The sequence below is a fragment of the Lycium ferocissimum genome, chromosome 6 (assembly GCF_029784015.1).
Source record: "Lycium ferocissimum isolate CSIRO_LF1 chromosome 6, AGI_CSIRO_Lferr_CH_V1, whole genome shotgun sequence".
NCBI classification, from domain to species: Eukaryota; Viridiplantae; Streptophyta; class Magnoliopsida; order Solanales; family Solanaceae; genus Lycium; species Lycium ferocissimum.
Window position 1 is genome coordinate 21,380,714 of NC_081347.1, and position 27,619 is coordinate 21,408,332.

The window sequence follows — 27,619 nt, forward strand, 5'->3', positions numbered from 1 at the left end:
TTCCTCGTTTGTTTCACATATTGACGTGTTTCATTTGTCCGATAATTATCGTTAGTTTGGTTTGATATTTGTTAATGTTAATAGATGAATATGCTTCTCGTTTATATTCGCTTGTATAGGTTCATATATGTTTAGCATATAAATTAGTCGGTGTCGATTACCTTTTTCTCTCTTTTCGATTCGGTTTGGAGTATTGTTGTGTGTTCTTGGTCCGGGTAGATTAGTTTTTAGTTCTAATTTTGTTCATTTAGATAATAATCCTTTATCTCCGGCATACCGTCGGTTTAGCTTAGCATAGCTTCTCGTAGTGAATTTAAGGTAGTAAAGACCCGTCGGTGGTGAAACTTTAAATTTCTCTGTTTTTCTTTCACTGGTTATACGAAATGGATGCTGCCGTGTGAAATAAAAGCATGACTTAGAGTTTTCTAGTGTAAAATCACGCCTTCGGAGTATATTAATGTTGTATATTTGATGCTTGCATTGATATTTTGACATCCGTTGCGTTGATGTCGAGCATTTCCTTGTCGATACTTGTATCATGTTGAAAGTTTACATATGGTTCCTTCGTTTGAGTTTATACATAATAAAATAATTATACGCGCATGCCTATAGTTGTTGACTTTTATTTGGTCTCAAGCCCAAATTTTGCGCATCAGTTTTTTTATTAGCAATCACGTATAAGCTTTGATTCATCTGAATATGGAATCTTGTCTCTAAGAAAGAATGCATGCCTGTTCAAACTAGACTTTGAATAGGTTTCATAAAATCTATTTATCTCCTATTCTCTTCAAGTTCATCAACCGGTCATTCTCAAGGAGTACCTTTAACGGGTATTCAAGTTCAAATGCTCGAATTATTTGTCCATTTGGTACCATTGTTTCATCTTTTATTTATACATTTTGCTTAACTTTTATTTGCTTGTTTTGTCCGTATTTTCTTTCTTTGATTTTTTTTTGTAATGTCAACATCTACTGGTACTAAGTGTGGATATGATCAACTTAGCTCAGGCAGTGAAGTTGTGGTAGTAATGCTGTACATTCCAAAACTGATCCTAAAACTGGAGAACATTTTAAATATTCTGGAAAAGTTGATGAATGGGAACTAACTAAGTTCATTATTGTCGAGTCACTACATAGTAAGAATTTCGCAGATTCTCTAGAAAAGTATATTCAAATTTTCTACTTCCCCCGCCGAATATTCGTAAGAAATTGATCGTGCGTAACTTGTTAAGTTTATATGTATTGAGTCTATACTTTATACTACAAGTTTCAAAAAGATTCTCTAGCAATTTATATTCAAACCGCCCACCGTCCGCATATAAACTTGTTCCAGAGGTGTTACTATATCCGAAATCGAGAGATCAAGTTCGTAAGTATCAAGATCAAATGATTGAAAATTTTAAGTCACTTACTCGTAAGGTATCCTTAGGTATTGATATAGCTTATCTTTGACTTGTCACAAGTAGATGTTTATGTATGATCAAGCATCGGATTGGTGATAACTTTATTATGCAAAAAAGGGAATTGTAGGATATCGAATGGATTATCTAATGAGTTTCAAGATAGAGGTCTAGTTTGGTGTCCGTTGCTTCACACATGCCTCACATTTGAGTTAATCTATAGCTATGTCCATGTATCTTCGTGTTTAGGAAAATCGCCCATAACGTAATATTCATTTACTTATTTGAGTGATGTTAAATAAATAATATTCCTTCTTTAAGTGTTCACATGATCGGATAAAAGGGAGTAGTACGAGATTAAGTTGCGTAATCTAATGAGAGCTATCGAGCGTACCTATTCTATTCGCTTCTATGTGTTGTGTAAAAAAAAATGACGTTAATCCTTGTTTGCCTATGTCACAAGTATATAGTAGCTGAATCATGTATATATACGAAGTATACTCAAATGCACCTATTATATACATCATCTACTGATCTATTTAAATTCATATTTTATATGTTTTACCTTGTTCGTTGAGTGCATACTGTCCTTTTCTTTGTTTATGCATGACCAATCACGTGCGAAGTGGAGAGACTCATCATCTCCCGCATTTGGTATTGGGCAAAGCCCATCGAAAACACTTCTCCCGAGTCCACTCCCACCAGCCATCCGTAGCAACATATTGAGGCTGTTGGGCCAAAGCCCAACAGTAGTGAACAGTGGCAGACTTGAAATGGACTGAATCATTCAAATCATCTCATTTCTCTACTTTATTTTTTGTTTGTGCATTTAATTTATAATTACATGACTAATATTTTACTTGTTTCATTTTGTTTAGATTAGGTGAACTTTAGTGAATTTAGTCGGGTCGGCTTTAGTAAATGGGTAGGAAGAATTAACAATTAATTCTATAAGTTTTATTTTCTTCCTTTTACATATTAGAGTTATTTATAATGCCTTAATAATTATTTTCAAAATAATTGATCTTTAAATAGTATATTTTGAATTAAAGGAGTTATGTCCTATTTATCACTATCTTAGAAATTTCGAAACACCACTAATATGCAAACATAAAATCAAATGTATTTTATGAATAACTCTCTAAGTTTTGAATCAATTATGCATATTTTTAGCCAAACATAGTTAAATAAAGAGAAAGAATTCACATCCTTATAAAAGCCAAGCTAGATTTAGTTTGCATCTACATTATTGATACTATTGTAGTCAAAGTTCAAATTTGTTAAAATCTATTACCTATATGCAAATCATTACATTTTTTTTTTTTAATTTACTTTCAATGGTATTTAAAGTTTCCTTTTATGCAAATTGCTATATCTACTACAAATCTTAGTTCAAATAACACTATGGTATTTTCATTTGAGCATTAACGATGCATCATTATATTCTTTCTTCAAAACTTTAACAACCTTTATAAGTCACATTTTAAAATAGCCGTTAAAATTCTTCTTTTATACAAATTATTATACTTTCTACAAGTTTTATTTTAACTAACATTATCATATTTTATTTATAACTTTAGCAATGCTTATAAAACTATTTTCTTTTCCATAAACACTATATTTACATTTAGCCTAATTAAATTTAAGTCCGGTCGATTAACCATTATTAATGGAACTTAGAGGATGCCTAATACCTTCCCTCTAGGTTAGTTGAACCCTTACTTAATTTTGATTTCGTAGACTTTAAAACAAATCAACTTTAGATAATAACTTTAATTACCTTAGGTGCCCTAATTCACCGTAAATAATTAGGTGGCGACTCCTTAGACTTTAATTAACCGCGGAATTACCCGGATGTTGTAAACTATTTTGACCCCGGTTAAAATAGAGTATGACAGGAGTGAGATCCAAAAAAGCTATTCATAGATTGAAACAGTTTATCAACATCAACAAAGTGGTTTTTGTGGCAATGTTTGAACCATTTGTGAACATGAACAAGATTATTGGATACAGAAGATTCCTAGGATTTCAACAATGTGTTGCTAATACTTCTGCGAAAATTTGGTGCTTTTGGAACCATATGGACAACACAGAAATCATAGAAGACCATGAACAACATATTGCTCTCAAGTTGAAAGATCATCAGGCTGACTCAAGAATCAACATTGTCAACAAGAAATGGATTCCTGGCAACTCTCAAAGTTGGAAAAATTTGATTTGGGCAAAGAGGAATGGCTGAAAGCAATATCAAATGGAAGATTAATTCTAATACTTGTAATTTCTAGTGGGATTCTTGGTCAGATATTGTTCCTCTTGCACTGATTCTTTCCATTCCTCATGTTAGGAATATGAACAGAAACTCATGTGAAAGGTTATATTACTAATGGTAGCTGGAATTACAATAAACTATCCAGAGTGCTTCCTAACCATTTTTTGCAGATTATATATGCCACTGATATTGTCTCAGCAGAGCAGGAAAATGATCCCATTTGGGATAGCACAGAAGATGGACTCCATACCAACAAAAATGCTTGGCAAATAATTAGGATGATCAAACAGAAAGACAATTTTATCAGCAAACTTTATATATATATATATATATATATATATATATATATATATATATATATATATAATACAGTATACATGAAAACATAACCATTAACATTAGTCAATGTAATTTTCAAAATACAATGATTGTATTCATATTAAAGTGACTACAAACCAAAATAGCCACTCTAAACATCCTTGCACATACATGTGCTTTTGGTCAACTAAAGTAAAACCAACAAAATGAAAATATACTTTCATAAGCTGTATGACGATGCAAAGTATGAGAATAATTATTTTTTCAACTGTATCAGTATCAGTATCTATGCTTGGGCTAACCGGCTTTGATGGTGCTTCGTTATCGCTTATCGCCTCGGCTTCTATCCTCCGCTCAGCATAGTCCCAAGGTAAGGCTTCTTATCTACCTTCATATAAGAGCTCATGTGAGCGTCTTAAATATGTTTTCGGTAGGGACCCACAGAATGGTGATCAGAAGCCGTGAGTCCGAGTTTTGTTAATTGTATTAGGTTGATTACGGGCTGTACTATTACACGAGCACCAATGAAAAATCATGAAAAAGTCCAATTTTAGGCAAAAGTATAACGGGTCATTTGCACTTATTCCCCCATATTGTGCTGGTCTTTAATTTTTGCCCCTCATAATAAACAACTTTTTTCGCGGGGTATAAATTTATAATTTTGCATCATAATACGCAACAATTTGTGCCCTACATGACTAAAGAACTTATGCCCTTCTAGGCATATCGATAGCTAAAGTGCTAGACCCACCTATTTGAAGGCAAAAGTTAAAGAACAGCCCATTAGAAGGGAAAATTGTTGGAACACCAGGTGCCACATCATAATGTGAGTTTAAATGACACAGTTTGAGCATACATGAGGTGCTCAAAAGGAACCTAGCTGAGATAAGGTGCCAAAAATGAAAATTCGTGCCAACTTTGAGGGTCTGTAGATGTATTTGGCCTTCTTTTTTCTTCTTTCCTCCCCTAATCCCCTATCATCATAACTTTAGAATGCACAACTTAAATCAAGCTAGAGAATATTAATTAGATTTACCAGATCATATAAACATTCAGCAATATTATTCCCAAATACTACTAAGAGAGCTAAAACATCTTATAACAGAATCTTCTCTTCAGCATTACATAACCTTGGATCTATTAGTTCTCACATAATCGTGATTACTTTTACAACATTTGCTATCACACAGGATAGTAACAATTCCCTTGCAATGAGTGTCAATATCATACAAGTGCAGCAGAGTGGGTACAGTAAGACCGATTACACCAGTATACATAAAACTGTGTCAGAGCTGAGATAGAAGCTGGACAAGATGTTGGCGTGGAGTGCATACAGCCTTCAAAGGCTTGTTCTGCATAGTCATTCTAGAATTGTAGCTTGCTTCCAAGCTTTCCTCTTCCTCAAATTGCCAGTCAAAGCATTGAATAAGTGCACCTAATGCCAATGAAACTGCTTGCAATCCCATATCAGCTCCAGGGCACGCTCTTCTCCCCATTCCAAATGGTACAAGCTTGTAATTGAATCTTTCTGTTTCCCCTTCTTTTGCCTCAAATCTCTCTGGCTTGAACTTTTCAGGCTCCTCCCATACCTTAGGATCCCGGTGAACAGCCCAAGCGTTGACAAGAAGCATTGTATGTTTTGGTACATCATATCCTCCAACAGTACAATCATCAGTTGAATAATGAGGCAATAGAAGTGGTGCCGGAGGGTATAATCTCATTGTCTCATTGACAACGCAACGCAAATATGGAAGCTTGGTGAGATCAGATTCGTTAAGCAAGCGCTTGTTCCCCACTTTGCTGTCAATGTCAGCTCTTAGCTTATGCAATGCCTCAGGGTGATCCAAAAGAAGCCTCATTACCCATTGGATTGTCGATGATGAGGTCTCTGTTCCTGCAACAAAAATCACCTGCATCGCAATAAATGCAGCCATCATACCTTTGATTTAAACAGACAGAATCAACAATTTGTTGAATAATACTATTAGTCTCGGGTTTCTTGTTCAAACTGCTAGTGCAAGTGCTCATATTTTATATTGCATTTGCTTACTGCCAAGCAAATGCAATCATGTATCAAAGTGAAAAGAGGCTTTACTCCTACTCTGACTATGTAAGTTCTCTAAGTCCTATTGGCAGCGAAAACTAGAGAGAATAGGAAATGCATCCACATAAAACACTCTCATAGAAAATATATAATAATCTAAACAGAGGGAAATGACCAGTTAAAAGAATGAAATGGGAGCACTAATTTTGGATATCTACTTTTAGGTAAGAGCATTGACTATTCAACCCAGATTAAAATGCACATGGAATTCGAGCACTTGAAAGTGACAACGGAGAAAAGAATATATACCTCTGTTATCCAAAGTCAATTTGGGCAACCATATTGAATAACCAAAAATACAAGCAGTCACATCTAAGTTAGAGGAAAGTTTAATTTGAATTTTTCTTTTGGGGGTGGGGGTGGAACTGCAAAAAAGAACATTTCCAAAACAAGCTGTTAAAAGACAAGGTAAAAATAACAGGATACCAACCAGCATAATACTTTTGATGATATCATCTGTGTAGAATTCAGGCTCTGATTCTTGGAAAGACAAGAGAGTTTCAATCAGTGTGGTTTTCTTCTCCATATTCCCAACAGTACCACTAATTTTCTTGTGTCGAAATTCATCAAGCAAGCTGTTGAGGAATTCATTTCTTTTATTGTGAATTATGGCCATCTTCTTTTCCAGCCCTTTATAACCAATCCACCTCAACATTGGCAAGAAATCACACATATTCAAGAATGATATTGTCACTAAAAAAGTCCCTCTAAGTTTATCAATCATTTCTATCCCCTTCTCCATACCAGCATCTTCCTCCTTCACAATATGTCTCCCAGCAATAATTTTGGTCATAAGGTTGAAAACCAAAGTAAAAGCCCAATTGGTCAAATCCACTTTTTTGTTACTACTACTACTCTTTGTGAATTTGTACAAGGAACGGATAAAAATTGCAACTTCTTGATCTCTAAGGGTAGAAGTCTTGTGGAGGCTGTGTGAAGAGAAGAGCTCAACAACAGTTAATCGGCGAAGAATCCTCCAAAGTTGGCCATAGGGTGCCCAAACATAGACAGTATAATTGAAGGTAAACTTGTCACCAGCTAAGGTTTTAGGCCTGTTTGCAAATATGATATCATTCTTTGTTAAACATTCTTCAACAGCAGACGGTGAAGACACAACAACCACAGGCATAGAACCCAACTTGAGGTATAAAACAGGACCATATTTAGCTGATAAGGATGTTAGAGTCAGATGCAGAGTTTTCTTGACAAGGTAAAGGTGACCTATTACTGGAATAGAAAGTGGACTTGGAGGTAGATTTCTTCTTCCATGGAAAAAATATCTGAATAAAATTGGAAGAAAAAAAAGTGAGATAGCTAAGTAGCATAAGTAGGAAGAATATTGGTTCTCCATGCTTGAAGCAAACAAGAACAATTGAGCTATGAATGAAGAGGTACTACTATAGTAGTTGACTATTTAAGGAAAAAAATCTTTAGAATTGTACATTTTTTAACAATAAGAAATTAGATAGCCAACGTGCTGAATAGCAATTTAGTATTCGGAATAACAATGGAGTCTGAGAAGACCACGCAAGCAACTGTGTATCTTCTAATGAAGTCACATAAATAAATAAACACAGTAAAGAAGACCAAAGCCTTATTCTCTTTCTATTTTCCAAACCTAATCTATATCTCTATTTATCAATATCCATCTTATACAAACATACATATAAAGGACCACGGCTCCTAAATGACATGTTTCGCCCTTTTTATTTATTAAAAATAGATTTTATACTGAATAAAAAGTTTATTTGAATATTTTACTAATTAGGATTCTGAAGTCATCAAAAATATTGGTTACTAACTTTTTTCTTGTTTAAACTGTGTAAGAATAAAGAGATATATTTAGAACTTCAAAAAAGAAGAAGAAGAGAGAATTGATTTTACTTTTAAAATAAGCAGGTCCTAATCAAATTTGAAAAAAAATAACCAAGACACAATAATTTCAAACTTATAACATTAGCACGTTTTTTGTTTCTTTCTTATGTTTATCCGTCAATTTATTTCAACAACCATGTGCACACTGGTCCTCCTTCTACGATGTCCTTATCCAACAAAAATATGGACAAAGTCAAAAATTATTTATTTGGAAAAAATTGAGGCTTTGGCCTTGTCGAAAATGATTTAGCGTCATAATTATTTTTGAAAAACTACCTTTTTGTGAAAATGTTTTCAAATAAAAAATGATTACTGTTGTTGTGAAATCAAACCTCCTAGGAAATAAACTTTTCAGGCCCGAAAGATTTATGAATTTAAGTTTCGTACAATGTCTGTGTACAAAATTTTTACACTATCAGGTAATTTCAATGTTAAATAACCACAGTGATTTTCTGAAGTTATATTCAGATGATTTACTATTTTTAACGTTTTTCATGTTCCGTTCTTAACATCATCGTCAAAATCACTGATGTGAGGTTTTGGCTCTTTAGCTCATCGAAAACATATTTGGGTTCCATTAATCTCTTTGTTATAGCTTCTTCTCTGTTTAATAAGATCCTGTGCAATTCTTAACTTTATTTATCTAATTCAAAATGCCTACAGATAGCAATTATGCAGTGAATATCTATGTTGTAGAACTGTTGATACGTAAAATTAGTACAATTGAATTTGTACACGTGATCAAGGAGATATAGATCAATGTAATCAAAATTATGAAATAGCAAGTAATAATTAATAAGACAATTGAAAGTAAAGAATAAGCTAGATGTGTAGCCTGGACCTTGGAGAAGCTTGAGCTAGACTCTCCGGGCGTTGAATCACTATAACCTCAACAAATTAAGCAAGAATAAGCAAAAAATAATATGAGTATTTTGTATTGTTGTATAATGTTTTGATGCCTTACAATGAAATAAGAACCTCCATTTATACTAGACCTATGAGGTGCATGATCCACGAATCATGCCCTCTTAGTTACCAATATTAATTGTTACATCTCATGTATAATACCCCGTAAGTTTGCCAGATTTTTAAACCGTTATATATTGCCTTGATATGATATGTCTTTTCCTTTAAGTGAAACCTTTTAGTAAAATTTTGATAAGCATGATTTTATATAGTTATTATTATTATTATTATCATTATTATCACTTTTTGGATATGCTTTAAATTATATCCATAATATGAGAAAGTTTATAAATAATTTATTTATTTATTATAAGAGTAGAAATTATACAAGTTGGTTATAAACAAAGAAATGTTTTAAAGTTTTAGGTGAATTATAGGATCAAACACATTATAAAACAATATTTTGTGATGAGAACCAGGTCTACACTTGGCTCCATTTTGGACACGTTTTTGGTCCAAAAAATGTGACTATTTTAATTATTTTAGTCATTTTGATTGAATATTGATGTCATGAAAGTTTGTACCATCAGATTAGGGGCTCCATTTTTCTTCCACGTCACTTTCAATAGATATATATATATATAATCCCGTGCTGTGTACGGGCTCAACTCAGATGAAAATGTTGAAATTCGTGATTAAATTTTTTTATGAATTTTCGATGATACTGTAAGATAATCTTTATTTTGTATTATAAATTGCACTTTAAAGATGTTATTATTTTGAAGAAATTTTGGATTTTATTTTGTAAATGCTACATAAGTGTGTACAAGTTTTTATGCATAACCTGAATTTAATTTGTCTTTAAATAAATCTACATGTAAAATAGCAAATTGAGAAGTAATTAATTTGATGTGATGTGTCATCTTTACAGTTTAGCATATAAGTTATATACTAGATATTTATGCCTGTGCTGTGCACGGGCCCAACATAGTAAGAACCTTTTTGTTAAAAGGGATTTGCATAAAATCATTAATCTATGCACACACGAAAAATCCGAAGACACTGAAACCTGCTAATAAATTATAAGTTCCTTTTTTTGTGACTATTCAATCCAAACCCAAATCATAAAAATAGAAAAGAAACCAAATCTTAGCATAAGTAAAAGGGAAAAATAACGTCCACCAATAAAAGAACCAAGAACAATGACAGTTCGTTCAAAGAAGCTCTTAGGGTCATTCTGGTAGTACAAACAATCATTTTCTCTTTTGGATCTCACTCACTCTTCTTGGTAGGCTCAATAGCTTGGATATCAGTGCTTATAATTAAGAAGGGATGATTTATACAAAATTGTATTTGAATCTTCACCTGCAGTAAGGAAGTAGTTAATTTAGAGGGAGAAAAGCAATACTAACTCGAAAAAAGGGATTCAAAGTAATTTTATAAAGGAGGAGACCATCCTTCACAGTGTATCTTTCTGTAAAATGTATGAATTTCTACTATATATAAGTGAGAAAGAGGGACGAATACAACTAAAATGTGCTATTGTGTGCTCAATGTACGAAATGTAAGTTGTAGCAGAAATGTAGTAAGTTGAACATGAAAGAACATAAACCCACAGAACTCCCATCAAAACATCTTTGATTTCTTTCATTCCACAAAAAGCACGCAACAAAAAGTTTTTCAAATCCTACTCCAAATGTAAAATGTACACAGTAGACGAAATTGTAAGATATCTAAGGTACTCCATCTTATTTATCTATCTTATAAAACACTTCAAGAACCAACACTGAAAAGGAAGGGAGAAACTTGGTTGGACTGTCATAGTTCTTGAAGAGCATTTGGCAGTATGAGCTTTAAGTAGTAATTTACCTTGTTTTAGTTGTCGAATTGTTTTAGTCAGGTGCACTTCTGGGACTTTAGCCACGAAGCTCTGATTATTCTGTTTAAGCTTCTTGTATATTTGTGTTGAGAAAGCATTATGGGTCATAGTACATGGACAGGGGCCGTTTCTGGTTAATTCCCTTATTGGAAAACTGTTGCAACAAATTAATTGAAGAATAGTATTTTCTCAATAAACCTTGACAGTTCCATATAACTCAAACTAAATTACTGTGCTAAGTCTAGTTGCTTTTTATGTTACAGCACCGAAACTATGAAAGAAGCTAGCAAATACAATTTCTTCCCATTTCAATCAAATAAAAAATTGTCCAAAGAAAATAATCCTCTACTCAAATCGAATCCATAAAAATATTGCATGATCCTTTCTAAACAAATAAGCAGAATGAGAAAACCAAAGTGCAGGGTGGAAAATCATAGAAAGAGAGTAGCACAAACTTACAGGAAAAATATAAGTGTCTTTATAAAGCAGTTTACATATTTATTGCCTCACGGAAATCCAAATGTCCTTATGATTCCTTTAGCATACTGCAAATCACCTTAGATTGAAATAAAGCATATACGTGCAAGTGTATATATCTCTTCAAAATATTAGAAGCAGAAGAAATGCACTAAAACTTAAATTCAAAACAATTAAAAGAGGTTCTTAGAGAGCAAAGTACCTCATGTGATAGGTGTAGCACTGCAAAGAGAGCTTGTGAATTCTTTTGATCCTGCATCAATTTTCCAGCTCTTGCTTATGTTTTTTAGGCCTTGGAATCCAAGATCGTGACACTAAGTTTATACACCAGAAGATGTTCCTAACTCTGTGGCCTTCTAATATAATATTTCTTCCTAAAGCAAAAAAAAGCACACAGACATTATATATTATGAAGTTAATCTTCAGTTGAGGGAGAAATAGAAGTAAAGCTTAAACGAAGTAGAAAAAACTAAATCTAGAAGCTAGTTCTTAATTTTATGTTATTAGGCATCATGAAATGTTACAGCATTGGAGCATATTTGTTGTCCTCATATAGTTTTTAAAGGATACGCGGCTATCACTGACTGCCAAGAAAAGATCATGCAATTGTGTAACTCTTTTTCACCTGGAAGAAGAGTGCAAATTATCAATGAGGCTAACCAGAAATCTAATAAAAAAAAAAAAAGAAATGTACTCCCTCCATACTTTGTTTGTCCTTCCTTCACATTTTTGTTAGTTTCATTTTAATAAATTGAGAATTCTTCTATCCTTTATTGAGTTCTCAAGTTTAATCAAGCAATCAGGTTTAATCAAACAATCAGGATGTAATATCGAAGAGGAAAGGAAATAAGAAGAAAGAAAAGTGATGCTCACCTACAACTGCTATGTCTTTTGAATTGACTTATTGAAGTGTTAAGTGGTGAATGTAGGTCAGTGAATTCATCACAGAAGATAGAAATATGAGTGTGAAAGCTTAAAAATGGAACATAGTGAAGAGGTACTTTGATTATAGAGAAAGGTGTGGCGGTTTGAAGATGGGAAACAAATTCCACCTAATTGTTAAGTTACCACATCCATAGTAGTAGTAACACTAAGTTATCAGACAACAACTCAGCATACAATGGAAGTTAATTAGTATCCAACCAAACAAAAACTTCTTAAAAGAAATCCTTATGAAAAAAAATACTTAAAGAAATGGAACCACTGTCTGCCTTACTTTACCCTCAAGGAAATTTGCCACAAATAATTTTGGGGCATTCTTGAATATTCTTAAAATGTTGGCACATTACTCCCACCTAATCACATGCACAACCACGAAGATTACGCGATTAAATTAATAGTTGCAACACAAAAAGCACAATTGAAAAAGTATCACAGCTATAATACATCCCTTTAAGAGGTTTATAAATATGATTAAAAAAAATGTAATTGCTGTTGATCTAATTCAATGATGAATACATACCAAGTAGCAAACAATAGCGATACGACAATAGATATATAAAAAATTTAAATGCATTTCAAACAAATAATCATTTATTTAACAAATATATGATTATTTAGTGATTCTGTCCAATAGAAGCAAGTAACGTACCTTTGGTCGCCGGGTGATAGATTTCTACATTAGAACAACATCAAAAATAGAATGGAAAAAAAAAGTTATTCAGTACCTGAGGCATATCGTCAAAGATATTTGCTACATCAAAGTTCTTACCTTTTCATTACATATATTTTTTTCTGTCTGATAGTAAATAGTGTACATTCATAGCAAAATTAAAAATAAAAACTTTGCAATTTTTTAAAAAAAAAAATAAAAAAAATGCTGAGAAAAAGGGGAACCAAAATGTAGAAATTTAATGAATCCAAAATCGAAGGCCAAAAGATGGAGTAAGCAAAGCAAATGCATAAGATGGGTAAGAGAAAGAAAAAGTCAGTTGTTCAAGATAGAGACTTACTTTCCCTTTTGCCCATTTTGTTCAGATGCATGGACAAAATTAATTAACACAGTAGCAAATTCCTGTTCTCTTGCCCATGTTTTTCAGAGGCATGTACATAATTGATTAACAAAATAGCAAATGCCACAGGAATTTGTAGAATAGCTACAAAAAGAACTTCTAACTTCACCGGGAGTCAGTAGTACTTAATTGACAGAGCTACATCCGTAAAACAACATGGAACTGCGCCCCTACCAGAGTCGACATCTCAGATAACCTAGTCATTTGAAGGTCTGATAAAGAGTCGAAGGCAGTAGAAATTTCTAGCCATTACTATCAAGTTCTCTGGGAGAGGAGACATTGTAGAAATACAGCTAGTGTTAGGTAGGTGGGACAGAATAAAGCTTTGTGTTACTTAGCACAAATTGCAGTGCACGTGTTTACACAAAACATCGACCACATGTTTCCCTGGAAAAGAATGTTGACCAAACATGAGGGAAGGCTTCTGCATGGTCACAAATCACTCACAACTTTACTCTTCATATCAGTAGGCGCTACAGTCTTTGTGAATTACGAATTATTTAAATTTACCGGACAACACAAAAAGAGATAATATATAAATTTAATGAACAAACATTTTCTTTCAAACTGCATTTTCCTTCTTGAAATGGAATCTAAACTCACGTTTTCCTTCTTGAATTGGAATCTAAGCACTTTCAATTGTATCGCTTCTGACATAAACTTTCATGGCCTTCTTTGCTTCCCACCTTGGCTCTTCGACCTGAAACTTCAGTCCAGCAAATATCTTTATGTAGTGATCAAACCCGAACCTTGGATAGACATGTTTGTTTGCTTTCTTCTGCCTTTTTCTCAACATAATAATTAAGCTGCTGCTGGATGAATCACTGGCTCACTTACCAGATTATAAGGTGAATCATGAAAAGGGATTTTTGGCTAGATAAAATGAAACCACCTATGATGTAAGAAATATTTTCCTTGTCTCCTTTCATTACTTGAATTGGTTTATATACAAACTAGGAGAATAATATTCTAACCTAAAATAGGAGATTACACAATATACAAAATATGCTAACCTAAAATAGTAGACTACAAAATCTTCTAATGAATATTTACATATTCTATCACACCCTCGCAAATAAACGGGAGGCTTAAGCGAACGCCGAGACCGTCTCCAAAATCTTCAAATAAGACCCCGTGGTAGTCCCTTGGTGAAAAAATATCTAAACTGACAGCGGAAAGGAACATGAAGGACACGAACTGTCCGCGCGCAACCTTCTCACGAACAAAGTGAATGTCCATTTCAACGTGTTTATGCGCGCTCGATGTTGCACCGATTTCCCGAAAGATAAATGGCACTCACATTGTCACAATATACCATAAAGGGCCTTTATGAATAGACAATGTAATTCCAAGAGAAGATTGCGAAGGGCTCAGCAGACTGGAGACAACATTAGCAACCCCCCTATACTACGCCTTAGCACTCGAGCGAGAGGTAGGGTGGCATTTCGAAGACCACGATATCAAGTTATCCCTAAGAAAAACACAAGAATCCGTGACGTTGACCGACGTGTGTCGGCACAGCCCCCCCAATCCGCATCGGTAAGAAAGAAGATCCGTAACCGAGGATCTGATAAAGATGCAAAAGATAGTCGTTGTATCCCGAATGATCGGACGACATACGCTTTGCCGCATGCATACGAACCCGTCGCGCGCATGTACGTGTAAGCATACCTCGTCGAACAAAGATAAGAGATATCCCGCCTCGTGAAAGTAAGACATCATGCGCACCGCGAGGACCGCGATAGCGAGTCGTCATCAAGCGAGCACCCGATGTGCCGCTCACCTTCGGTTTAGTATCAACCGGGAGTGTATAGCCTTACACGAAGACATCCCAGCCTATCAATGATTTCCGTGGCATACTAAGCGCCGCGACGTAAACAGCCCATCCTTATGTCGAGTGACACGAATGCCAAGGAAATAATTCAAAGGACCCGCATCCTTCATAGCAAATTCCGAGGCAAGAGCCATAACGGAGCACGCGAGAGAATCCGAGGAAGAAGAAGAATAATATCATCAACATAAGTATAAGTATGCCATCTCGACCCTCTTTTTGACGAACAACAGCACTGTCGTATCCGTCAATGAAAACCAAGAGAAGAGACATAATCGCAAAACGTCACAGACCATGCTCTCGGGCTCGCTTAAGCCCATATAAGACTTACGGAGTAAACATACATAATCCGGATGAGCGGATCTCTCGAAATCCAAGAGATTGACGCATATACATCCGTTTCCCGGAGCTCACCCCGTAAGAAAGCATTCTTGACATCTAGCCGATTACGAATAGCCACCGCTGACAGAAAGATCGAGAATCCCACGGGATCGTAGCTCGGCTTCGACCACCGGACCGGGGTCTCACCACAATCAACGCCAACCTCGTCGAGTCTTACCATCACCTACAAGACGGCTTTATGCCTCTCAAAGTCACCATTAGATTTTTCTTTACGAGTGAAAATCCACATGTAATCTAATAACATTCACATTAGGCGGATTCGGGCACCAATTCCCACGTCTTATTTTTAATAAGAGCATCAAATTCATCATTCATAGCCATTTTCCAATTCGGGTCGCGAAGGGCGTGGCCGAGGGTTACGAGGAGCAGAGGATTTCGTAACCCCGGTATTTAAGTTAAAGAGGGCGTTTTGGCTTAAAAATACCACGCGATCGGTCACCATTCGGGATGGATTGGGATAAGGGGAAGGTCAGGGGGCGACGGTGGGGAGGATCACGAGGGATAGGGGCGATGCTCCCCGGGCCGCTGGGGAGGGATTGGGCGGAGGGACCGAGTAAATGGGCCGGGGTCACCACGGGAGGGGGGTAGGAGAATCCAAGTGATGCAACCACAATGGGAAATGCCATCGTCCAAAAACTCATAAGTAATAGAAGGGAGAATGTAATTTGGAAAAGGGAAGACATTCTCATCAAAAATCACGTGACGAGAAATAATGATTTTATGGGACGATAAATCATAACACTTATACCCTTTATGATTCGTAGATACCCCTAAAAAGACACACGCGTAGACCGGGCTTGCAATTTGGATAGTTGGAGAAGGAAAGAGGGGATAGCATAAACACCTAAAAACCCGAAGATGAGAGTAAGATGGCGTTCGTTGGTAGAGCACTTGAAGAGGAGAAACGTGACCCAATAATTTACTTGGTAAAATATTAAGAAGATATGTTGCCATTTGTAAGGCGTGATGCCAGAACGAAGGAGGGAGAGAAGATGTGCAAGAAGAGTCCGAGTGATATTATTGATGTAACGATTTTTCTTTCGGCTTTCCCATTTTGTGAAGACGTATGTGGACAAGAAAGATTTAAATGACATCCCATTAGACTCACAAAATTTCCCGAATTGATCATTATCATATTCCCTCCCATTATCACATTGGACATTTTTAATATAACGTTCAAATTGAGTGTGAATGTGGGTTTTCAAAGCTAAGAATTTCGGATAAACATCGGATTTCTTAGCCAACGGAAAAGTCCATAAAAATTTCGAAAAATCATCCATAAACAGAACATAATATCGATGACCCAATGAACTTAACACGAGAGAGGTCCACAAATCACTATGAATAATATCAAATGGCATCAAAGTTTCGGAAATAGATGAATCAAACGGCAACCTAATGTGTTTACCAAGAACACAAGAACGACAAATACTAGAAATACTAGATTTATTACATTCAATGCTTTTACGAACCCTAAGACAATCTAAGATAGAATTTCCGGATGACCCAAGCGAGCACCCAAAAAAGGAGAAGACAACGCCGCAAAGTTGGATGGAGTGGTGGTTGGAAATTTGATGGAGGTAACCGATAAAGATCTCCCCGACTATTACATCGCATTAGTGGCATCCCCGTCGAAAATCCTTCATGTGAAAACCCGTATGGATCAAAATCAACAGACACAAAAAATTATCGGTGTAAACTTCCTGATCGAAATTAAATTTTTAATGAGTTTAGGAGCATGTAAGACATTTCGTAAGGATAAAGGGGGTTCGGGGAGGCAAACTAGTGTGACCACAACCACGAATTGGAATCGAATGACCATTTCCCACAACAATACCATTATTTTGATTGCTCAAATTAAAATAAGACGAGAGAGATACCGTCCGAGGATGTCATATGAGAAGTGGCTCACGGTGTCCGCACCAATTTTGGTCGGTCGGGTTCAAGGTCATGGTGTGCATTACGGACTCGATGTCGGTTGGAACATACGACACGGGAGAAGCCACCGCCGCCGTGTAGAGTGCTTGCGGAGGAGGGCCCAAAATACCCCGTCGCCGTGCGGGCGGGACTAGCGGCGGACGAGCCCAAGAGGCGTCGGCACGGGAGGGTGGGAGAGGGCGCAGCAAGCGGGCCGGGGACCCACGCCGGTGGCCAAACTAGCTGGCGACCGCCGGCTGGCCGGTAGTCCACTGCTGGCCACCGCCGGCTAGCCGGGCGAGGAGCCGCGACCACCGGCGGTTGCCGTGCCCCAGTTGCGGCCCGAGCCCCTTACGGTTCCGGAGAATTTGGCCGCGGGAATTTTTTGATTTCCCTCGGCGTGAGCTTGAGTTATTAGAGGGGAGGGGCGCGTCGTCGACCGAGGCCACCATAGCCGAGCCAGACCCGTGAGACACCATAGCCGGAAGTTCACGTTCTTCCAAAATAAGAGAGGCAGAGCCTCGATGAATGGTGGGAGCGGCTTTGCGAATTTGTGTCCCAACCCCTGGTGTATCGGTGAGACCCGAGACCAAATTGAAGGACAAGGCGGCTATTCGTCAGGAGCCCCCGTTTGGGGTTGGATCGGCAAGGCTGCGAGAGACGTTGACAATAGGCGGAGGCATTGGGAAAATCCTCCATACGAGTCGTCGTGAATTCTTGTTCAAGAGTCACCGCACGAGAAGTTTGATGATCTTGGAAGATATCACGTAAGCGGTCCCAAGCCTCCATGGCGTAGAGATCCGGTTCGAGGATAGTGTTTAGCAGCATCATTCGAAATCGTCGAATAAATCCATTGAAGCACGGGGCGTCAACGGTGGTCCATAATTTCCTCATCGCTTTTGGAGCCGGCTTCTCCTTACCCGTAGGCGGAGGAATGATGTGATGAAGGACCACGTGAGAACGAGCATGAATTTTGAAAAGCTCGGCCCATGTACCATATCATGAGTTTTCCATCTCAAGAGTAGAGATGTGATTCTTGATATCGGAGACCGCGAGGGCCGGTGGAACGTGGGCTTAGCGGGGTGGTTGGTGCGTCGGCCATGGGAAAAAAAAAAAGAAGGGGCGACGGCTTAGGGAGGAAAACAAAAATAGGGATTTAGGGCGTAGCGGAAGGAGGAAGAAGAAAGAAACCCTATTCGATACCATGTAAGAATATTTTCCTTGTCTCCTTTCATTACTTGAATTGGTTTATATACAAACTAGGAGAATAATATTCTAACCTAAAATAGGAGATTACACAATATACAAAATATGCTAACCTAAAATAGTAGACTACAAAATCTTCTAATGAATATTTACATATTCTATCACTAATCACTATTGGCCACTTTAAGGAGCAAAGCGCAAAACTATCTAAATGTTCTTGAATGCCAAGAATCACAAAATGATTCCAATTTCAGATCAGGAACAGTAACCTGTATACTTTTCATTCTTCAGCAAAGAAGATCTTCTCCTGGAATTTAATATGGGTAGATGAATGAGTTGTAAAGCCTTACTGCGACGTTATAAAACATGCCTTTTACTATTTGATCTGTTAAAAAAATGTTCCTTGTTCTCTAACCCTTAGTCATGTAGGTAACGCTCAAATTTTTTATTTTTTGATAAGCTAAAGATTATGCATGTAATGCTTAAATTTAAAGAGTGGAGAAAGTACAACATTTTTCTATAAGCCCATGTAGGTACCGAAGAAGCAAATTTTGAATATCTTTCATAAACATTGGGATGGGGAAGGTCTTTTAGTGTAGGTAATTTCAAATAGGATTTACAGTATACAAAAGAGAAGTCACTGAGAAGTAGTTATACCTGAATTTCTTGGTGGGTTGCTTTGCTACAGATATATATTAGCTGATTTGGCCAAGTGACTTTGTGAAGGTTTTATTCATTTTCCATATTCTTCAGTTTTAAAAGCTTTCCAATAATATAGTAGATTACATGTGATATATTAGTTACTTTTCAGTTCTCCTTCCTTTACATCTTTTCATTGAGCAAGTGAAAACGATTTAAAAAAAAATGTGTTAATCATTTTGGAAAATGGCTTGTGAAGAGAATGTAATATGTAATGGTAACTCCTTTTGCATTGAAGGAACCACTTGATATTATCCTCATTGTACCCTTTAACCTTCTAAGTTCACATAGATTTCTCCCTGTGCCCTCATTTTTTTTTTTTTTCTTTGTAATTTTTTGTCTCATCTGGTTTAATCTGTCAAAATATTTTTATCATAATTAAAGTGATGGCAAGACACCCAAGTTAACCGGTAAATATAATTTTCCTAATCAAAATTCAAAACAGGTCGTAAACATTGGAAGAACTTAAAAGGTACCATGAAACTAAGATTTTTTTCCCCAACAGAGCAAACGAAATCTGACTTTATCTTAGTAACATTTTTTCAAAATACCTGGTGCGCGTTAGAAATGCAAATATAAGAGAAATGTAAAGAATGACAACACTAAACAACAAAAACCTGTAATCATGGAGTAGTGTAATTTGTACATGATGAAGAAATATGAAGAGCAAAAACCTTAAACTGCAAAAGCTCTCTTCTCCAAAATTCTCTGGAAAGCTCCTCTTTCTGAATTCTACGGCTAATAGTGACATTTTGTCAAACACTTGGGTAAGCAACTTAAAGTGTGTTTCAGTCTGTCATTCTATCGGCTATCAACTTAAGTTTCAGTAGTTAGTGTTATGCACTTGAAACTTCACTTTATTAGGTGCATTTACAAATGTAAAGCTTGTTAATACTCAAATTTTCTCATATAATTTGTTTCATGAAATTTATTAATATTTAACAATATTCGCGCAAATTAAAGAAAACTTCTTTCCTTACTATTTGAGACATTAGAATAATAATTACTAATTATACTAGTAAGCATAAGTTGATAACATAAAATGAAGTAACGACCTGCTATAATTAATTAAATTTTGATTTGATTAATCTAAGTTTACAATATGAATTTGCCGTACGTAAATTCAACTAAAAACATACTTATTCTCTATGTCAAATTTTGATTTGAATAAATTTAAAGCTAATCAAACTTACATTAGTCTATGCATTTAAACTTAGGCTGAAATGTTTAAAATGACACAAAATATCCCAATATGCATTAACCTACTATATAGAGTATATATATTATGATTTCTAAATTTTGGTTATAAGAATTTAATCTGCAAATTATTTAAATTTTAAGCCAGGATATGATCTTTTTTGTATTTTTAAATTTTTAATGATCATTTTAATTTTTTCTTTTCACTATAACTTAAATTTATATAAGTCGAATTAATATTTCCAGTTCTACTCTCCATAAACAATGATAATATAATTTCAATTAGTAAAATAGAATAATTAAATTTGATGTCACGTTAATAAGAGGAAATGACAACTTAAATTCTTTGAGAAATACATGGGGAAGAAGAAAGAGTGGAGAGGGTTGGGGACGTGAAAAGAGGTTGGGTTGGGCTGCTGTGTGGGTGATGTAGAATGACATAAGCAGAGGACATTTTAGTCCAGACACTAAAACGTATATATAGCAGCTACAAATGATTCTCTTAGGCCCAATCATATTGCTCCACCTCAAATGAAATGACCGAAATGTCCCTAAAATGCCAAGCAGGCATGTTGACCTACTGTGTGCTTATTCCCTTTTATAAGTGAGTAGAATGTGCTTATGTTTATTACTCTTTCACCATAGTAGTTGCAGTTTCGCTCATTTGTTTATTACCTTTGGTTTATGCATCTGATTGCTGCTTATATTTGTTGGGCCGTTGGTACTTTGATTATTTTATTTATCTATAGTAGTTAATGCTTCCTTTATTCCTAGATCGTTTACCATGACTTTCTCGCTTTTAGTATTCGTGTTATCATATTGTTTTCGATATGCTTGGCCCTATCTGACCTTTTGTCTTGTTTTCCTCTTGTCTTCCTCTCTTGAGCCGAGGGTCTTTCGGAAATGTGGGCCCTACCTTTCACCCGAGGTGGGGGTTAGGTCTGCGTGACACTTACCCTCTCTGCATTCTTACATGGTGGGATTATACTGGGCTTGTTGTTGTTGTTGTTGTTGTTGTAGAATGTGCTTATGTATCTTCACCACCAACTCATATTTAGCTAATAAGTATAGTTCAGGTTACTGGTTGGTTACTTAATTCTCAAGATTTCTACATTATAATATGACATTTATTATGATTTATCTGTATCCTTTTTAAATTAATAATATTCGAATTGCTTAAGTTGGACTAGTATTGCAATAATTTAACACTTAATATTAAAGCGTTTAAAGAGTTTTCATCCTGCAAGGATACCTGCAAGTGGAAGTAGAAAGGTTCTTTCTAAAAGACCCTCGCTCAAGTGCAACAAATCAAAGTAGTTATGTAAAAAGAAATATGACAGTGAAGAAAACATGGCAACTAATAAGAAAAGCAGTACAGAGCATTCCAAAAAAGAACAACAACAACAACCAAATCGTGCGGTATTCGAAATACAATAAACAACAAATAATAATAGATATCAAAAACAAGAAACTGCATAAATAAGGCTAATACCAAGACATAAAAGATGCTCTAGACTACCACCAAGCCTAATAGCGCCAAAAAGTTAGACAACTCTCAACTACCTACTAACCGTCTATCCTAATTCGTGACCTCCATACTCTCCTATCTAAGATCATGTCCTCGGTAAGCTGACATTGCACCATGCCTTGTCTAATCACCTCTCCCCAATACTTCTTCAAAGATACCTCTTCCTCTTCTTGTACCCGCAACATTCAACCTCTCACACCTCCTCGCTAGGCATCTGCGCATCTCCTCTTTCCATGTCCAAATCATCTCAGTCTCGCTTCTCTCATCTAGTCCAGCCTGGAGGCCATTCCCGCCTTATCCCTGATATCCTCATTCCTAATCTTATCTCTCCTAGTATGCCCACACCTCCATCTAAGCATTCTCATTTTTGCAACTTGCATCTACTGAACATGAGATGAGAAAGATGATAATTTTTATTGATTGAGAGAGAAAGTAAAAAAGAAAGAAGCAACATTGTATTTCAGAGAAGGAAAAAATTAAGAATTCTTTTTTATTTTTTTTAAGCAAAACAACTATTAAATAGTGATGAGTTTATTAAGGAAAAGAATAAGCAGTCTGTACAAGCAAAAAGAAGAATAAAATCTAGTATCTACAGTTCTGGACAAAACATTAGAAGTACAGAAAACTATAGAAAAACAGAAAATAAAATGAAAAGGTAAAGCTAAATCTATGCAACTAATTCAGTTGCCTTGATTTGATTCCATCTGTGTAACACCTCAAAGCTCTCACCAAGTGCAATGTCTTCAAATCAATAAATATTCCTTCAGGCAATAGAATAACTTGCAACTTGGAACTTTTGCATTGTAAGTGGAATGATCACCCTTGTGTAGCTTGTTTAAGATCATCTCATCTGTATGACTTCTGCTTACATCCTCAGCACAATTCTATTAGAATGAGCCTACAGGATGCTGATACTGTCACGACCCATTTTTACTAAGTCGTGCAGGCACCTACCTTTTCCACCTCGGTAGGTGAACCCTTATCCCAACAATCACAAAGCATAAGTAAAGCGGAAGAAAATAGAATAACGTAAGTCTCATGATAATAATATAAGGAAATGCGAAAGTAATAAGAATCCAACCCCAGTATCTGGAATAGTCATACAAGAACTCTACAATACTACAAGTCTGAATAATACATAAAGTCTCAAAATGATGTCTCGAAATAGAACTAAGACATAAATAGTAAGAAGAGTCATCGGTCAACGAACTTCCTCATGCTCACCCTGGATAGACTCGACAAAGAACTTCGATAATCATCCCCGAGGGGTAGAAGTAGATCCAACCTGGTACTCTGCATTTATAAAAGAATGCAACAAGTGTAGGTCAGTACAAACAACAAGTATTGGTAGTATCATAGGCCGGCAAAGACTAGCTAGCGTATATAAAGACAACAAAGCAAGAAAAACACGTAAAACAACAAGGCACAAGTCAACACGAATCAATAACCATGGTACAAGTCGTCAACTATGTTATAGCATCTAAACCCAACTATGCCAAGTCTCAGTATAACCAATTCGAACCAATATATCACAATCATATCACAGAAAACCAAGAGGTACCATCCAGTGCAACAATGTATGAATGATGAATGCAATGCATATGCACTGTACACATGTACTCCGACGATGGAACATCACATCTCGGTAGCACAACCCATGGGGGACCCGTGAAGTCCATGTACCAGTCACTCGGTACACAGCCCAGAGATGATTTCATTTCCAACCAATAAGCCTCATATTAGTCATTCTGCACACAGCCCAGAGATGACTCGCTATACAATAAGTCTCGGAATAGTACCGGTCACTCCGCACACAGCCAGAGATGACTCGTATCAAATATATCTCAATGCATCTGTATTTCCTTCTCACTTTCCATCCTCAACACCAAAATAAGGCAATATCAATGTATTATGAAAATGAGTATGAATACAATGCAATGTAATATCAAATAACAAATTCAATCCCAAACAGTACCACACATAGTACACAAGTAATATCAATAATAAGGCTACTGAATAAGCCCTGTAGAATCAAAATTCTCATATCAATATCAAATCAAAGTTAGGTACCGCAATATCATAATCATGATATATCACTAATCATTAATGTCCAATGTCTTAACGTGGTAACGAGTCAATAAGTAAATAGAACAAGATAAGTCAACAACGCAACGGGGTGGCTAGCTCCCAAATCATTCAACAAGGCCCAACCTAAGGAAGTATCCAACCCAACTTCATACCCGAAGGTTTACATGCCTTCTCCGACAACATCATCGAAACATACGCTTCGCTAATCGAAGTCTCACCATAAGGTAAACCGTAACCCACTTGGAAAGCTGAACAACAAAGTCTCCAGTAGTCAAACCTTAGTCTTGCCCTTCCTTCGAGCCTCGTGATAATGGAAGTCTAATCATAACCGAATTCTGAAATTAGAATCATTAGTCAAACCTTACTTCTATTCAAGACCCAAATCCCAACCCATGAAATGGGGTTTATGAACTAAAAAGATGAAATTAGGAATCTATAGGTCTCAACATGAAGTTAATGTTCTAGGTGATCAATTTCCATCAATTATAAGCTAGCAGAACTAACAAATCACTTAAATTCTGATTCTAGCCAAAACCCCCAAATTTGGGTATGAACCCTAACTTTCAATTTCATAAATTACATACTAACAATGAAGAAATCATGTAATAGTACATTTAATCATCAATTCCCTGCTTAAAGGAGCTAACCCAATTATTAATTCGAGATTTAATAGCCTAGAATAAAGAACCCACAAAATCCTCTTTTAATCCTCATTTTCTTAATGAACTAGCATGTTTAATAGATTCCTAAGGTGATTAAAGGAACATGGAATGGAAAGGAAGGTGAATGAACTTACCACAATGATTCTCTATGAAGAACAACCTTGAATGCTCCCAAAAAGCTCTAAAGTCGAGATGGCATTGAATGAACAACTTAGGGCCTTTAATACACATTTAATGAATCTAACTGCCCGTCACCCGCTCCCGTGGTCCATTTACCGCTCCGGCGGTTCCGCTTCAACGATCCTGCCCAAAATACTTACTATAGTGGCAGCGCCACCACTAAAGCGGTACCGCTAAAATGGTGCACCAGACACCAGAAAATTACACAAGTTTCCCTAATTCAACCCGAAATCCCGACCATCACCTGAGACCATCTGCTCACAAACTAGATATGCAACTATACATAAAAATGCGCTACAAACGCACTCGTGGCCTCAGAAGTCCCAACGGATGTCTCGTTGACCGAGTCAACCCCCGATACCTCAAAACTAACTTTCCAACCCAAGTCCCAAAATGCACCCGAGTGCATTGGGAACCGAACCGACTATACACACAAATTCTAAATGACCATCCGAACCTCTTAGAATTGATGAATTTATGATAAAAATAGTTTACCCAAAAGTCATTTTTTTTGGTAAACAAGCTATTGTATTGATACTAAGTGAATAATTATAATCCCAAGTAGAAGCTGACCACCTACTTCTCAAAGTACTGTAAAAACAAACAAATAAGCTATGACCTTACTATCTTACCTACTCTTATCCTTTCAATTACAGCCGCTCATACTAACAAGATATCTCAGACCTAGCTCAAAACAAAAAATATAGACTCAAAGCACAAAAATCTGCCTCTTGCTAGCTTCTGGTAGTCTTCAAGGCATATGATTGAGTGTATCTAGTGTGTTCTTCCACTTCCGCAGGTGTCTACCTATGATGTGAATGTAAATTGCTATTTCTCTGCATAATCTTTCACTCTGGAACTGCCCATTTTTGAATCTCATGTTGTTCATCTCCCTCCATATAATAGATACCACCATTGCAAACACACAGCTGATTATTGCCCCTTTACCAGTCTTCTTTTTTGCCCACCTACAAGCCCATTGTAGCTCTTCCTGCCAGCATTCAATAGGTCTATAATCCCCAACCATCTCAATATTCTGCTCCAAAGTTCTTGTGTAACTAGGCAATCAAACATCAAACGATCAAGTGTTTCCACTGCAGAGTCATAGAAAATATAATTCATAGGGACACAGGATCCCACCTTCTTACGCAATCTATCAGCTGCTGGCTAATCTTCGCTAGCCTTAACCCGCGGTGTAAACTTATGCCTTGGGTGGATGTTCTGCTGGAAAGTGATGCTCTTCCAGCTCACTCTTTGGTATTGGGGTAAGAGGTATATGTACAGTTTTTTGATTGAAAATGTGCCCTGCATTACCATTGTATTTAAAACTATTGTAATAGTGTCCTGGTTAGAGCTAGCCTGCAAAATGTATTTCCTGGCCTCCAAGATTTTCCTTACCACCCAGGTTGCATTTGCCGGGATGGTACTTGATTCCACTGACTCCTCTTTCATATAATACTCATGAACCCATTTTATCCACAAACAGTCCTTCTTGGAATGCACAACCCATAGTTGTTTCGGTGATTACGGCTGCTCCCGTAAGTACGGTTCGAATATTTTGCCCACAGCTGACTCACTGGTGGTACACGTCTTTGCCTACGAGACCCGATTTTCTAAGGAGATCCCGATCGTCCGGAGGAAGGTCTTACGGATACTATCTATCATCTTAAATATCCCTCTTTAGTAAGAACAAAAATTTATTACCAGCCAGTTGTACCCCAAAGACCACAGATTTTATTAGTTGGATCCTTCCAGCATATGACAAAAGCTTTGCTGACCAACATCTCATCCTATCAGTAATTTTCTCCATTAGGGGGGAACATTGTGCAATGGTAAGTTTCTTGGAGGATAGGGGAACTCCTAGATATCTAAAAGGTATTTATCCTTCATTGAACCCTAAAGTATCTAGAATTTCCTGCTTTAGTTCGAACCGATAACAAATCATGCTAATCGAGCTCTTTGTCATTGTTTGCCTCCAACGAAGAATGCAAAAATCTCTCAAAAGCACTCTCGTAATAATTGAATGAGACTTGATATCTGCGGAGGAACATTGTAAGTCATTTGGTGGGTGCGTATAAGGCAGACATATGCACCGCTTTCTGCATCTTGGGGTGATATTTGAAATCCTTACGCGATTTAAAAATGGACAGTTCTCTCTGTAGGTATTCCATTGCAATCACAAAGAGATAGGGGGACATTAGGCTAGAAAGGCCCCCATTTAGAGTCAAAGAGTATGAGACAGAGGACACACACTCCATTACCCATCCAAGAATTTATAAGGGAACCCCAATTCTGCTAACAATTTCTTCAAGAAACTCTATTCTATAGAGTCATATGCTTTCTTGAGATCCACTTTCATTACACATCTAGGAGATAGGCCTTTTCTAGTATACCATTTCAAGACTTTATGACTGAATAAGATGTTGTCAATAATACTCCTACCCTCGATGAATGCAGTTTGGGATGGACTAATTATATGACGATAACCTCGCCAGATACATTTGTCGAATTTTGGTGATAATCTTTGATATGGTACCGGGGCTATTAGTAATTTAAAATGGGGGGGGTTGGGTTTTTGGGATTAAGTATTCCTTACGGCTTTTTCTTTCTGTGATGAAAAACTTTTAACACACCAAAAAGCCTTTTTTCACTTCCAAAAAGAACAGGGGG

General features: G+C 36.4%; 1 protein-coding gene, 1 long non-coding RNA gene and 1 pseudogene across 6 annotated transcripts in view; all 3 read right to left on the reverse strand.

The window, feature by feature from the left end:
- Positions 1-5,026: 5,026 nt before the first annotated feature.
- LOC132059493 (cytochrome P450 81C13-like) lies at positions 5,027-7,536 on the reverse strand (annotated as a pseudogene).
- Positions 7,537-10,004: 2,468 nt separating this feature from the next.
- On the reverse strand, positions 10,005-14,140 carry LOC132059494 (uncharacterized). Of its 5 annotated transcripts, none has more exons than XR_009415597.1 (4): positions 13,843-14,140; positions 11,430-13,626; positions 11,245-11,295; positions 10,005-10,236 (listed from the first exon to the last, which is right to left on the reverse strand). It is a non-coding gene; the product is annotated as an uncharacterized LOC132059494 (long non-coding RNA). The 5 variants fall into 5 exon arrangements; XR_009415598.1 differs by having other exon boundaries at positions 11,430-12,522; positions 12,819-14,140; XR_009415595.1 differs by having other exon boundaries at positions 11,430-11,601; positions 12,449-14,140.
- An 11,560-nt stretch (positions 14,141-25,700) lies between these two features.
- LOC132061206 (asparagine synthetase [glutamine-hydrolyzing] 2-like) overlaps positions 25,701-27,619 on the reverse strand; it is an 18,253-nt gene continuing 16,334 nt past the window's right edge. Inside the window, exons 7-8 of the mRNA XM_059454060.1 lie at positions 26,654-26,739; positions 25,701-26,007 (exon numbers count right to left, since the gene is read on the reverse strand). Coding sequence (XP_059310043.1) covers positions 25,701-26,007; positions 26,654-26,739 — 393 coding nt within the window. The remainder of the gene's footprint in view (positions 26,008-26,653; positions 26,740-27,619) is intronic.